The sequence below is a fragment of the Neoarius graeffei genome, chromosome 3, assembly GCF_027579695.1.
Source record: "Neoarius graeffei isolate fNeoGra1 chromosome 3, fNeoGra1.pri, whole genome shotgun sequence".
Taxonomy (NCBI): domain Eukaryota; kingdom Metazoa; phylum Chordata; class Actinopteri; order Siluriformes; family Ariidae; genus Neoarius; species Neoarius graeffei.
The window spans coordinates 53,706,578-53,721,099 of NC_083571.1; the positions used below are offsets into that span (position 1 = coordinate 53,706,578).

The 14,522-nt window shown below is 40.7% G+C and overlaps 1 protein-coding gene across 2 annotated transcripts in view; it reads left to right on the forward strand.

The window, feature by feature from the left end:
- The window catches only part of LOC132883409 (uncharacterized), a 57,017-nt gene extending 43,285 nt beyond the window's left edge, over positions 1-13,732 (forward strand). The window contains exons 3-7 of one of the 2 annotated variants that reach the window (XM_060917020.1): positions 6,480-6,654; positions 8,929-9,037; positions 10,590-11,058; positions 12,669-12,828; positions 13,500-13,732. In XM_060917020.1, coding sequence (XP_060773003.1) covers positions 6,543-6,654; positions 8,929-9,037; positions 10,590-11,058; positions 12,669-12,828; positions 13,500-13,570 — 921 coding nt within the window. In that variant the 5' untranslated portion in view covers positions 6,480-6,542 and the 3' untranslated portion in view covers positions 13,571-13,732. Of the gene's footprint in view, positions 1-5,607; positions 5,802-6,479; positions 6,655-8,928; positions 9,038-10,589; positions 11,059-12,668; positions 12,829-13,499 lie in introns of those variants that run through there. The other variant, XM_060917021.1, reaches the window with a different exon arrangement.
- The last annotated feature ends 790 nt before the right edge of the window (positions 13,733-14,522 follow it).

Below are 14,522 nucleotides of genomic sequence, written 5' to 3' on the forward strand. Positions count from 1 at the left end.
TGAAATTTCAAATGAGCCAATATTTGGCATGAAATTTCAAAATGTCTCACTTTTGACATTTGATATGTTGTCTATGTTCTACTGTGAATACAATATCAATTTTTGAGATTTGTAAATTATTGCATTCCGTTTTTATTTACAATTTGTACTTTGTCCCAACTTTTTTGGAATCGGGGTTGTACTAGGGGGGTCCGGGGGCATGCTCCCCCGGAAGAAATTTTTGAAAAAAACACTCTAAAATGGTGTATTTTGAGCTCTTCAGACACCCTGTTCCGCTGCTATATATTGTCCGTCACTGAGCGCATTTGCAGGGAATATTCCGTTTCATACGGAATATTGGCAGTATTCCGTTTGCGCACGAGTCATGTTGTAAACTCGTTCCGAATACCCAACACTGAATGCGCAAACGGATGATTGTGATCAATGTTGACAGCAAATTAAGATTGATATTTACAATTAAGAGTGCGCAACAGAAGATTACATCACACTCATACCCCCGTGCCACACTCATCATCCCTGCACAAAGCCTAACTGCAGTCACTGAATCCCTTCTAAGTGAAACCATGCGCATTAAAAGTTTTATGTCTCAAATCTAGTTTTGTGAAGCATGACAACATTAATCTTTAATACAGGTGTGTTTTGTAGGTTAAGTGAAACGTCAAAACCAGTTTCTTACCTCCAGTGCTTAGTTTGCAAATCGAACGCCAAGTGCATGACAGCGCAGGGTTGACGAGATGGGCGCAGGCTGAAACGTTAAGAAAACAGTGTGTCATGTATAATTATTTTGTAGCCCATACAGTAGGCTTACTATAATCAACAACTCAAGTACCGTATAACTATTATGTAGTGATTAAAAATTCAAGCTCACCCTCAGTAAAGCGGTAGGCAACGATGTGCAGCTGCGTAGAATCTTCGCAAGACAGCGTCACTCCACTCCTCCCTGAACTTTTTTGTTAAGTCCTTCTCAAATGCCAATTTGATCAAATTGGCCTTGCATGTGTGCAGCATGCTTTGTCTGTGGTCGGTGAAAACGTTCTTCAGAGTGGAAAAGGAGTTCTCGCAGAGAGCAGTGCTTGCGCCAAAAGTCAGAGCTTTTTTCCATTTCCGTTTAACCAAACCATTTCCGTTTAACCTGGATCATTACGAAATAACCAATCAGATGATTACAAATAGTTTTAACACATTTTAAATTAAGGACTTTTTCTTTAATATTATGCCCTTTTTTTAAAAAAAAGCGTTTAATTGTAGTAGCCTGCGATTTATTTATTTATTTATTTTAAATATTGTGTTAAGCTGTTGGCCCTAGCCTATGACAGGGCGGGTGGGCCCACACTAGGGCGGGCCCATGTGACTAAATGGGCGGGTCCTGCCCCCAAAGGCCCGCCCATCGCGCCGGGCCCATGTCAGCAGCAGGCCTAAGTCCAACTATCAAAGGACTTTCCAATGCTTCAGCACGTACATCAGCACAAAGAGATATTACCGGTATTTCTTTTGATATTTCCTGTACTTGTTTCACCTTCCATTGAGCATAGCTTAATTTGTACCTTTGACGAAGCCTGGTAACTTTACACGGTGATACACCCAGAGCAGTGATGCTCCAATTTAACTGTACTTCTCTTTCTACATTTGGTAAGTATTCCTCACTCTCTGTATCCATTAGCTCTGTCTCTGTTAGATGTTCCTCATCTTGTGGGTCACATGGGACCCACTTTTTGGTATGACATACAGTGCACAGCTTCATACCAGCCTTAACAATTTGATGTCCTATCATTATATTTATTTCATTAGCTTGGTTTAGTGTCACTATTCTCAAACCTTTTCTCCTGGCATCCTCATGTACTTTATATGGATTGCAACACTTCTTTTGGAGACTTGAGTACAGGTCTAAGTAGACTTTCTTGTGGTGTAAACATATGACTGCCTCATCTGGGAGGGACTCCATATCACATCTGTGGAGCAGCAATTCCTGATCTCCGTCTGATAGTTTTTTGAATCCTAATCAGGTTCTTTGGTCTGTAATAATGAAATTGGTAATATTAAATTTTATAAAATTTATAAAACTACAAGACTTCAAAAACCTGCTAATATTTTTAGGCACTAATAGTAGACTCATTAACTCAGTCCTCAAAGGGCTATCATTTACATTATTAAAAATATTACAAAATCAGTGTTTAATAATTGGTGAAAAGGCTAAATATTTAAGTTCTTTATGTCCAAGTGATCATGAGTAGGCTTACTCATTTTTAGATTTTGAGGTTTTTCACATAATCTAGTTTGTGACAATCTTCGGGGCAATTTGTCAATTGTCCAATTGAGCATGATCCCAAAGATGAAGCCAGGTTTTATCCACGTTTGTATAGCATTGTTGGAAAGTGAAAAGACTACTGAATCAGTTTATGGTGATCCCTTTTATAAACATTGAGAGACTGCTGACATCGGCCTCCAAATCTGGCTGGCAAGTCTGGTCATGTTTAGCAGAGCTCTGCAGAGATACTGTAGGCAGAGCTCTGCTGACATCAGTCATTGTATCTAGCTGGCAAATGGAAGCTCTAAGGGATAGTGAAAAAAATCCTCATGAATTTTGTGGTTTTTCAGTTTTTATGCATCTCTGGATGCATCCAAGTAGATTATATGCCTTAAAACAGCATTTCCGTCTATCGTAAGACATGCTGTACTTGATACCTTAATATTTATAGTTTGGTTTAGGGTACCAACTTCATATTTTGTGGATTTTGTCATACATTTGTGTAGCGGTTCAGTATTGGTGGGTGGAGCACAGAGGACGGCAGGACAGAGATCAGGTGTAAACAGAGGCTTTATTGCCACACTTTTCAGTCTAACAATATATATATATATTCCAAACACACTGAGACACACACACTAGTGTCTCGTCCAGGGGATCAGCTCCTTCCGCTCTCGCTCTCCCTCCTGATATAGGGCGCGGTCACTGGGAAGACACACAAACACAGGTTAATTGCTCTCAGGTGTAGTGATTCTGCCACTTACCTTCCCTGACTCCGCCCTCCTGTCACAGACCGGCGCTTGACCACGCCCCCGCTGCCACAATTTGTAATATACATTTGAATTATATGCCCAAAATTATTATTATTTTTTAAAGCCTAATAAATCAGAAAGTTTGATTTTCTTTTGAACACATACCTACTTGCCTAAAGAGTACTATAACATGAGTAATAAATAAGAAAATTTGAAAGAGCTGGTGTGCTTTTAATGTGGAGATATGGGGCGTCAAAATTGCTCCAAAACACGATAGAAGACATTTTTTTAGGATTTTCAGCAAGCCATAACTTGGCAAATATTGAACTGTGAACTTTCTATTTTAGTATTTAAAGGCGTCTGGCATTGAAGAACAATCCTTGAAAATTTCATGTATCTTGCACAGGGCAGGAATTTAACAAGGGCCATGGCCCTCGTGCCCTCTCAATTTGGCCTTGTGCCCTTGGAAAAAAATATCTGCCGTAAGGCCACAGTGGCCTTGATGCCCTGCGGTTTTGCGCTTTTGTAGTCTGCCTCGTGACTGCCAATAGGCTTTAACATCACCTGTGTCTATTGAGAAAAAAATACGTCTTTTGATGACATTCTGGATTCTTATTGGGCAACTCATCAGTGGTGGATCGGACTCGAGCCTGGCATGAACTGCTCCGACGTGCTATAATGACACCAATCTATCACCAGCCAACCAGGAGACTTAATCAAACGCATCCCCCGCCCACTTGTGTCCGAGTCTGAGACGTTGAATTTTCACAGAAGGAGGGAAGAAGTTGACTGAGGTAAGACTGTGTGATAAATTAACGAACGAATAAGATAGGAATTTCAACATATAGGGCTTAAGTTTGTTCCTGTTAAATAAGCATTGCTTGTACAGTAACGTTATGTCGTTACAACGTTGACCCACTTTTAATGTGCCGAGTACCGACTGTAGCCAGTAACAAATGCTAATTAGCTTGCTGTCAAGTTTTTCCTTTGTCGAACTTTAAGCGTAAGGTCATGGATGTTACTACTGCTTGTTCCTGCTATAATATGATATGTGCTGTTGTCTGTTCATAGCCACTTTTTTAATCTATGCAGTTAGCATTGTTTTGTTACTAGTAGTGTATGTTTCTTTTTGCTGTTTAACCGAAGTGTAACTGCTGCCATCTTGACAAGATCACCATCGCAAGAGATTTTCTTGTTGTTTTTGGTGTCATTACAACATTAAAATTTACTTTTATTCATTTACCCCCCAGTAATAATTATGCCAAGCAAACACAGACTTGTCTTGAGTTATGAGCCAATCACAACAGGGCAGCGCTGTGGCCTGAGTTAAAACATGATAGTTTAAGTTTGTTTAAATTACAAAAATGAGTACACCCAATGACTGTCTCATATACTCTTCATATACTCATACTGTTTAAGTAATGCAATAAAACTAATCTTTAAAAGTGGTATTACTCAAACTGTTTGCATAGAATGAACTTTCGGGTTAACAGTGTAATAGTGTTGCAGTGTTCTGCAAATTTGCAATTTAATATTTCAGATCTTGAGACATGAAAGTGTTATTTTAAAAAATAAAAGGTCAGAAATGTTTTCTTTGTCGTCTATTTAGTTCATTTTATTTCCTCAATAATTTTCCTTGATTGAGAAATCAGTCTGGGCTCTTATGGGTTAATCAGTAGCCTGCATGCTAGTATATGTTCCATTTACAGTCAAACATTTTGATGTACTCCAGGCTCAATTTTGATTCATCAAAAATCTGCGTAGTAGTACAGTCTGAAGATGCTCTTGCGCATTCGGTGTCAATTGAACAAAAATTATGGGAGGATATAGGTTTAATAAGTTTTACAATTTTTGAAGTGAGTGATGGATTGATAAGTTTAGATGTGTTCAATATTTTCTTATCTTCAGACATAATAGTGTAGGAGATGTTTCTTTACCTGCTTGATAGTTTCGACTGAGACTCCAATCTTCCTCAGAAGAGTCATTAGTCCTTAAATTAAATTCATTATAGACGTTGTAATGGAAATTTCTAATAAACACTTCAGAACACTTAGCAGTTGTCTTTTCAGTCATTTATTATAGTAGATCATATAAAAGATATATAAAATATACCTGCAAACACATACAGTTGGGGCCCACATGGGCCTCATTTGGGCTAGGTGGGCTTCGGCTGGGCATGGGCTTCGAGTGGGCTTTGTTGTTGGGCCCCACATGGGCAATGGGTGGGCATTAAATGGGCTAAATTAAGCATGGGCAATAAGTGGGCTTTGTTGTTGGAGCCCACATGGGTAATAGGTGGGCAGTAGATGGGCTAAACTAGATGGGCTATAAGTGGGTTCCAGCAAGGCTCCAATTCAATTTCAATTCAATTCAAAAACACAAAGAATTTTACTCTCATACCTACCAGTTGAGATGTAATAAAATAATCTTTAAAAAAAACCCGTGAAATTAATTACAATTAAAAATAAAATTTCTCAATTTTAGAGCATAACAGATAAAGTTTGCTATAACCTAAAAGAAAACAACTGTTATGATTGGCTTTTGTTCTCTCTCACACTCTTGTAACAGAGAACAAAAGCCAATCATAACAGTTCTTACAAAAGTACCCGCATCTGTTCTATTTTATCAAAAGCACATGTTCAACGTCGCTGCACTTCAAAAATATGTTTCTCTTTCGTATCGGCTTTTTTACTCAAAGCGAGACGAAGCTTCGGGCGCCATCTTATTTTCTGCTTTTTTGGTGACCACCCACTCTCATCCCTGGTTAGAAGAGCGTCTGGACAAGCACGTGTGTGGCTGAACAAAAGGTTGGTAAAATCTCATCTCATCTCATTATCTCTAGCCGCTTTATCCTTCTACAGGGTCGCAGGCAAGCTGGAGCCTATCCCAGCTGACTACGGGCGAAAGGCGGGGTACACCCTGGACAAGTCGCCAGGTCATCACAGGGCTGACACATAGACACAGACAACCATTCACACTCACATTCACACCTACGGTCAATTTAGAGTCACCAGTTAACCTAACCTGCATGTCTTTGGACTGTGGGGGAAACCGGAGCACCCGGAGGAAACCCACGCGGACACGGGGAGAACATGCAAACTCCACACAGAAAGGCCCTCGCTGGCCCCAGGGCTCGAACCCAGGACCTTCTTGCTGTGAGGCGACAGCGCTAACCACTACACCACCGTGCCGCCGGTTGGTAAAATCATTCTGCATAATAATACGAGTATAGACGCTAGGCTTTGGCAATAACTAACTTTTTTTTACTGTTAACCAAAAGGACTCCTCACGTCTTGGGATTTTTTTTGTTTGCAATTTATCTGAGCACTTGCAGCTATTACCTGTGGATGAGTTGAAAACAAAAATGGCTTTGTTGCCATTCAAGACTGGATACGTGGCATTGCCACTCTTGCACTAAAGTGCTGTTTATTTTTTATTCATATGTGTATTTGTTTTTTTTTAAAGTATGTTACCTTTCGCTGTAGTGGAGTTTTCAAATCACGGACTGGCAGTTATAGCAACCAAATGGTTTACTGGGCCTGAGGAGGATGAATGCTATTGGTCACCAGCAAAAGATGAACTCGACAAGGGCAGCCATAAAGCAAAAGGACCCTTGCACTGACTGGGTGACACACAAAGTGACCGTGAAGAGAAAAGCTGGTAATGTGCCCATGTGTATTTTGTATTATATTATCTTACAAGATGAGTTCATTGTAGATTTTGTTTAAAGGTGCACTATGAGTTCCTGCATTATCACTTCCGTTGACGTTCAATGTAAATACCTAAAATGCTATGCTATACGAAACGGTACTCTCAAATTCCAGCAACTAAATCAACTTTGCTCACTGCCCCCACCAATATGTGCACACTCACTAACCCCCACCCCCTCCCCTGACCATGTTGTTGATTGGCTGGAAGTGGTTTGTTATGTTTTGGTGCACAGCCTGTGCCCCTAGTGTTTGTTTGATGTGTACAACACGGGCACAGATAGAGGGGGGGACGGGGGGGATTCGTCCCACCCAGATTTAAATTCACCTCGCTCGGTCCCCCCACTTATAGGGAGGAAAAAACGTCTATGCTGTCTTTCTTTGCATAAGGCAAACCTCACGGAAAAATCAAAAGACTAATTACCATTCGGAGGTGCACAGCAGTATATAGTTGCAACTGCAACCTGTGCAGTCTGCGCGAGCTCGAGCTTGGTTGCTATGGTTACCCACAAGTTTGACAGGCATATCGGGGACAGCTCCTTCTAGTTCAGGACCCCAACACAGCATGATGAAGGGTGCCAAAAGGCAGAAAACGACTGCATCGTTTTTTCAAAAAAAAAAAAACGACTGTAAGTAAACTGTGCCTTACTTTATCATATCACCTTGCAATTTTTTGATAGTCTGTTCAAAGTAATGTCGTAGTGAAAGTAAAATCGTAAGGAGTAGAGATATGCCTTTCTGGTAGCCTCCTTCTTTCGGTGGCAGCCTGTAGATACAGTGCTCAGAAGGCAGTTTTAATGTTTAATCTGGCGTTCCCTGCCATCATTTCAGCGAGCATATTGTTTCATAAGGAAACTTTGCGAAGAGTTGTTGACTGACTGCCGCTCACGCAACACACAGGCATAGTTAGAAAGTCAGGATGCACTGGTTTACACTTTACACACACACACACACACACACACACACGTGTAGCCCAGCCTCTCGCTATGTTTAACAGTTGGAACTTAGCGGTTTTAAAACTAGTTTTGCAGTTTTGCAATTTCTGTGCGTGATGATAATGTGTAAACTTTGGATTTCCATAGGCTATGTTAAAATGTTATCATTGTCCTGGCCTGCAGGTAGTTCCTGGTGATGGCAGTGAGGGAGGTGAAATAACATGTATACACACTACCGTTCAAAAGTTTGGGGTCACCCAGACAATTTTGTGTTTTCCATGAAAAGTCACACTTTTATTTACCACCATAAGTTGTAAAATGAATAGAAAATATAGTCAAGACATTTTTCTGGCCATTTTGAGCATTTAATCGACCCCACAAATGTGATGCTCCAGAAACTCAATCTGCTCAAAGGAAGGTCAGTTTTATAGCTTCTCTAAAGAGCTCAACTGTTTTCAGCTGTGCTAACATGATTGTACAAGGGTTTTCTAATCATCCATTAGCCTTCTGAGGCAATGAGCAAACACATTGTACCATTAGAACACTGGAGTGAGAGTTGCTGGAAATGGGCCTCTATACACCTATGGAGATACTGCACCAAAAACCAGACATTTGCAGCTAGAATAGTCATTTACCACATTAGCAATGTATAGAGTGGATTTCTGATTAGTTTAAAGTGATCTTCATTGAAAAGAACAGTGCTTTTCTTTCAAAAATAAGGACATTTCAAAGTGACCCCAAACTTTTGAACAGTTGTGTGTATATATATATATATATATATATATATATATATATATATATATATATATATATATATATATACACACACACACACACACATATATACACAAAATGGAATAATTTGCTGACAGCTCAGTCCCCCCCAGTTCAAAAATCCTATCTGCGCCCCTGGTGTACAACCCCCTTGTTGCCTCCCAAGACAAGTTTTTTTTTTTGTTGTTTGTTTGTTTGTTTGTTTTCTTCTTCAAATTTTTCATGGGAGCCCTGTGATGACCTGGCGACTTGTCCAGGGTGTACCCCGCCTTTCGCCCGTAGTCAGCTGGGATAGGCTCCAGCTTGCCTGCGACCCTGTAGAAGGATAAAGCGGCTAGAGATAATGAGATGAGATGAGATTTTTCATGGGGGCTGGCAGAAAACTGATCAAGGGGAGTTGCTCTACGGTTCGATACAAAAAAATGAAATTGTGTTAAAAACCATGCAAGAACTCATTTTCCACCTTTAATTTTGCTCTGAATGAAACTAATTGCCACTGATTTGTCTGTCTCCCACAGCAACATATGAAATTGCTCGCTCAAAGTTAGTGGAATATGAACAGAATACAGATGTATCAACCGAGCCTGAGTCTACAGAGAATATGGGCAGGGGGAAGCGCAAAAGGAGGTGAGGCTATTTGAATTATAGAGAACAGTAGAATGAACAAATATATGATTAATTAATAAATAATAATAAATGTAATCACTTAAAGTAACAAGGGGGAAAGTGAGAACAACCATCACATTTTTGCAAATATTCTGTTAAATCTTTTCATGGGACAGCACTAGAAATTAAACATACAACTTAAAGAAGGCAGTGTACAGCTTGTATAACAACAGAAATTTGTAGTCTTCTGAAAATCTCAACGTAATGTTAATGCTGAAACAGCTGGAAACTAAATTAAGTACACCCCACAGCGAACATGTCCTAATTATGCTCATACATACTGTCAATATTTTGTGTGAGCACCATTATTATGAACTGCCTTAACCTGTATGGTCTTGAAATTCACCAAAGATGCACTGGTTTCTACTGTAATCCTTTCCCACTCCTTTGTGATGACATTTCAGAGCAGGTGGATGTTAAGACACCTTGTTTTTCTCTAACTTCCGCTTTAGGATGTGCCACAGGTGCATACATGTCAACCTATACGGAATGTCCATATTTTATACGGATTTGATTCAATAAACGTAGTATACGGGCGTATAAATAAAGTTATACGGATTCTTTAAAAAAACTTCAATATTTATTTAGAGCTATAATCAATTCCCACGATGATAAAAGAGCGCATAACATTTACAAACATACTGTACACCACAGACAGCCAGTAAAGAGTCTTATGAAATCGCGCGTTATCTTGTGGTAGCGAGACTTCGTTCCACTTTTGATCATGCGCACACCGCATTGCGAGAATCCCGCCAACCGTGAAGTCATAGACATATAAACAGAGACGCTGCCTTCTGCGTAGAATCATACGTCATCCTCGCCGCCATATTGGGTGTGGCAAAGTGGAGATTCTTCAACCGTCTCTGGTATAGCGTCTAGACAGTAGCCAAGTATAAAGATGCCTCATTCATGTGCTGCGTTTAACTGTACCAACAGGTTTACCGTCCAAACGAGATCACATGGGATTACCTTTCACAGGTGAGACTGGAAAAATACTTTTCATTGTATTTGGTCATTATAACGTAATTTTACGAACAGATTTTCCTGACTTTGTGGCTAATATGAAGTTTTGCGCATAATAGCCGCTCGGTGAAACCTGTCTCCAAACAGGGAAGTATTTCCTTCGTAACTATGCTGATAACACTTTGTGTTTTTGTCAAACATTGGAGCTTTGTATTCATTCTGAAGGTTTATTGTTATTAATATTGAATAAAAAGTAACTGGGATATATCATTGTTAATTATCATTCAAATTTTAGGTAAATTATTTTAATTTGCATCTTGTACGGATTTTATAAGGGAAATACGGATTTTGGAGGTTGGTTATACAGGTTTGATTGACCAAAGGTTGACATGTATGCAGGTGCTCAATTTGTCACTAACTTAAACTTATGAAAACTGTTTTTTAAATTTTATTTTTCCTTTATACAAGTTAATGCTTTAGTTAAAGTAGTTATAGTTTAACTGAAATGCTTTAACTTATTGATTGTGCTTGATTTATTATACATGTTTAGGCAAGTGGTCATGTCCAGCGAGGCTGAAGATGAGGATGATGACGATATCAACAATCGGGCATCTCCATCACCTCTGAGGCCTCCATCTACTCTGAGATGTATGCAGACCCCCCTTCTCCCCCCCCCACGGGTCTCTGCAGACCCCCCTCCACCCACCCACAGGTCTCTGCAGACCCCTCCACCCACCCACAGGTCTATACAGACCCCTGCACCCCCTGCTCCCACCCACGGGTCTTCAACCCCAAGACGAGACATTCGGGATAGCATGTTTGTTCGCATTTTGACCCTCCTTGAGGAGGTGAAAGACACACAGAGGAACCATGGGAGGATTCTCCAGGCACTTCTCCAAGATCAACACAACATTGCCAACCCCGTTTGTTCTACTCCAGAGGGTTTCCCCCTCAAGACGGTTCATGAAGTCGACTGCATGGAAGAAAAACTGGCAAACCCCACCTTCATGTCAGAACTGGTATGTATGTTAAATGTATTACAGTATGTGGACTGAATCAACCTGTTGCCCTGTTGTTTCACGTTGCCAAGTGCTGTTGAAAGTTAGTTATGAGAACAGTGTGAAAGAGTGGTCTGCACACTGGGTATACGCTTCAAAAACACTTTATTATTTAACTATAAGGCAACATTTCGATCCACTAGTGCATAGGTGGCCAACCCGCGGCTCGCGAGCCGCATGCGGCTCTTTGCCTGGTGTCATGCGGCTCTCACCTTCACGTCCAAGTTGGTGTTCGTTTGTGGTTTTATGTGCGTTTTCGCTTCACTGCAGTTAATTACGGTTATTTTATTAAAGGTGCTTCGCTTGGTTTCATTACGGTATTTTCACATCATGACAAATGCGCAGGTGCGTGAGATGATATGCTAAATTCTCCTACAAGTAGCACTTCTCCTGCTGTGTGTATATGTGTGTACATTTGAGTATGTGAATATGTGCTGATGTGAATTCAGATACACTACAGGCCAAAAGTTTGAACATACCTTCTCATTGAAGTAGCGGGTGACCGTTTGTGATGCTAACTGCGTGTGTGAGTATTGTACTATCCCTGCTGCTGAGGCTTGGGATACGCGCTGGGCGCGCAAGCCTGAGTAGTGGGTGAGTGCTCATTCAGTTTTGATGCCTTGAGTGAGAGTAGAGTATACTGTAAGTGTAAATAGTCATGAGAACACAGAACACATTGAATGAGAAGGTGTGTCCAAACTTTTGTCATGTAGTGTATATACATTATGTATTTGTTCATTTGTTTTCCAGTTATCAATTTGTGTGTGCGCGTGTGTTCTTCTTTCAAAAATTTGAGCATTGTATTATATTTTATCTATATTTGCACTTGCACTGATCACTGTTCCCAGTGCCTATGGAGCTTGTACTGTTTGAGGAAATTAAATTAGCACTTTGTAATTTCCATTTTCCGACTGACTGTATTTATTTGAATACTTATTTATTTGAATGCAGGTCTTGTGCAGGTCATGCAATTGAGAATTCAAGCTGAATCAAAATGGCTTTTGCATTTTCGATGTTAAACAGGTAACTCCAAAATGCACTAGAATACAGGAAATTGCATCTAAGAAATCCAAAATTTTTCGGGGGAGGCCCCCTGGAACCCCCCCAATGGGGGGAATCCCCACATGTAAACAATGTCTGCCTTTGTGCCCCACCTACAATTTTCTTCACCAGTCGCCACTGTTGAAAATGATTGGCCTGTGGTCTTGGTACTGCAGTAAATGTATCATTATCATGTTGGTGTGGGGCATTGGTTAAGTTGAAGTGTGACATCAATGTGTGTGTGTGTATGTGTGTCCGCGCGCGCAGAAGGAAGGGTAATATTTGTGTGCCCACGTTCATGTGCCGATGTGGCTCTTTGCCGTAACATAGTAAGAATTGTGGCTCTTGGGCTCCGACTGGTTGGCCACCCCTGCACTAGTGGGATCTTCCCACTCTTTCACACTGTATCTACTATGTGCGCACCCTAACTTTCAAATATCCATGCATCTGGCAGTTCTTTAATGTTGAGAGGTTTACTCCAGTGAGGAATATAGATTGACCTGCCTTGTATTGCCTTTTTTCCCTCTCAGATTGCAGCTGTGGCGGACATTGGAGGGGGCACTGTTGACGGGGCCATGAGAAGGATGATGGCGTTCCTCATTGACCACAACCTATCCAGACAGTACAACTTCGTGGGGAGAAATGGCAAGACAGGATTCAAGCCCCTCAAGCTGTTTGAAGTAATTTATGGTAGGTGTGCATATAGATAATGTTTAAGTTGTACAATATTAGAAATAGATCATAATACCAAACATGTTTATTGAACTGTAAAGGCAACTACAGGTGTGTGTAAGGGTGGGCATAGGTGATGTCTGGGGTGTAATAGTTAGGAATGCAACGGTTCTTGTTTTTTTATTGAACTGAATGACACACCCCCCCCCCCCCCCCCCAGCTCAATACGCAGACATGAAACGTGATATTTCGATATGTTATTAAAATATTACTCCGCTACACAGTTTTCCTAAACTTAGAATAGAATGCCTTTTATTGGAAACAAATAACGGCTAGAAACATTTCACTTACTGTAATGTCTGATGAATCTATTTAATGTATGAGCTTCGCCTTATACATTGAATTACTGAAATTAAAGGAGAAGTTTGGTATGAATCAGTCATTAGCCCGGTTGTTTGAGGTCAACAAGTGCTGTCAGGAAAAAGAACAAGAAAATGTGATGCAACATAGACTGCATACATACAGATAACCTTCAATGAACCTTAACAACTGGGCTATTGATTGATTCACACTAGATTTCTCCTTTAACAAACTTCCACAATATTCAATTTTTTGAGAAACTCTGCTTCTGCAAACCTGGCTGAGAGTTGTCACATGAAGTAAGTCACTGCTACATTTGTGCCTTGCAGGAGCCTTGAAGAAGAATGCAATGACCAGTCAGATCACCAGAAAGGACGTAGAGAAGGCGGTCTCAAAGTGACTGATTGGTGCTAGGGACCGGGGGGGGGCAATCGACAGGCCCGTCAGGCCAGAGAGGCAGCCCCTCAGGAAATTTAAATTGTTTTTTTTTTTTTTTTCAGTGATTTCTGTAATAAAAACTTAGTTTTTATTTTTTGTAAAGAGCAATAAAAAAGTAATTGTATTACTAGTCTTTTTGTCATTGTTGTTTGTGTAAAGAACTGTACTATGGGCTGACTGTAAAATAAGCCCCCATAATAGTTATTACCTTAAAGGGTACAATCAAGGACCCATAATGAGCCCACATGGGCCCACTCAGTGTGGGCCCCAGATGGGAGAAACCTGGGTTGCCCAAGTGGGTTTTAGCTAGGGCCCATGTGAAACCCACCTTCAGCCCAACTGGGCTTGCCCACATGGGGCCACCATGGAACCCCCGGACAAAACTGACTGGAGCCCAGCTGGGCAGCCCATATCCAACCCATATGGGCCCCACAAGGGTGTGTTGACAGGGAAGAATAGAAGAAGACACCACTTCTGATGATGTCGAGAGTACGCGCACTCTGAGTTGTGTTTTAGGAATGTTACCTATTATACTCTGAAAGCATTCGCTCACTGCTTGTGTCTTCACGTGATTGGCTCAAGATTTTCTCTGAAGCTCTGTTAAAGCGTGCACCTGGTGTGCTCTGGTATGTGCAGGCAGATGTGAGTTAGGGAGAGCTCAAGCTCCCTGCTTATCACCACCGAGGTCAGGAAAGGTGGTTAGATCATGAGAAGATGCGTAGTTAGGACGAACTCAAGCACCCTGCACATTACCACCAAGGCCACAGAAAAGCAATTACAACATTGGAAAAAAAATAAATAAAACATCTTTCTCAGTATATTAGGCCACTTGAGCTCAACACACAGAGAATAGGAATGTTCATCCATAAAAATTCCCTCACAATGTGAACTTAAAATCATTGTTTTATTTTATG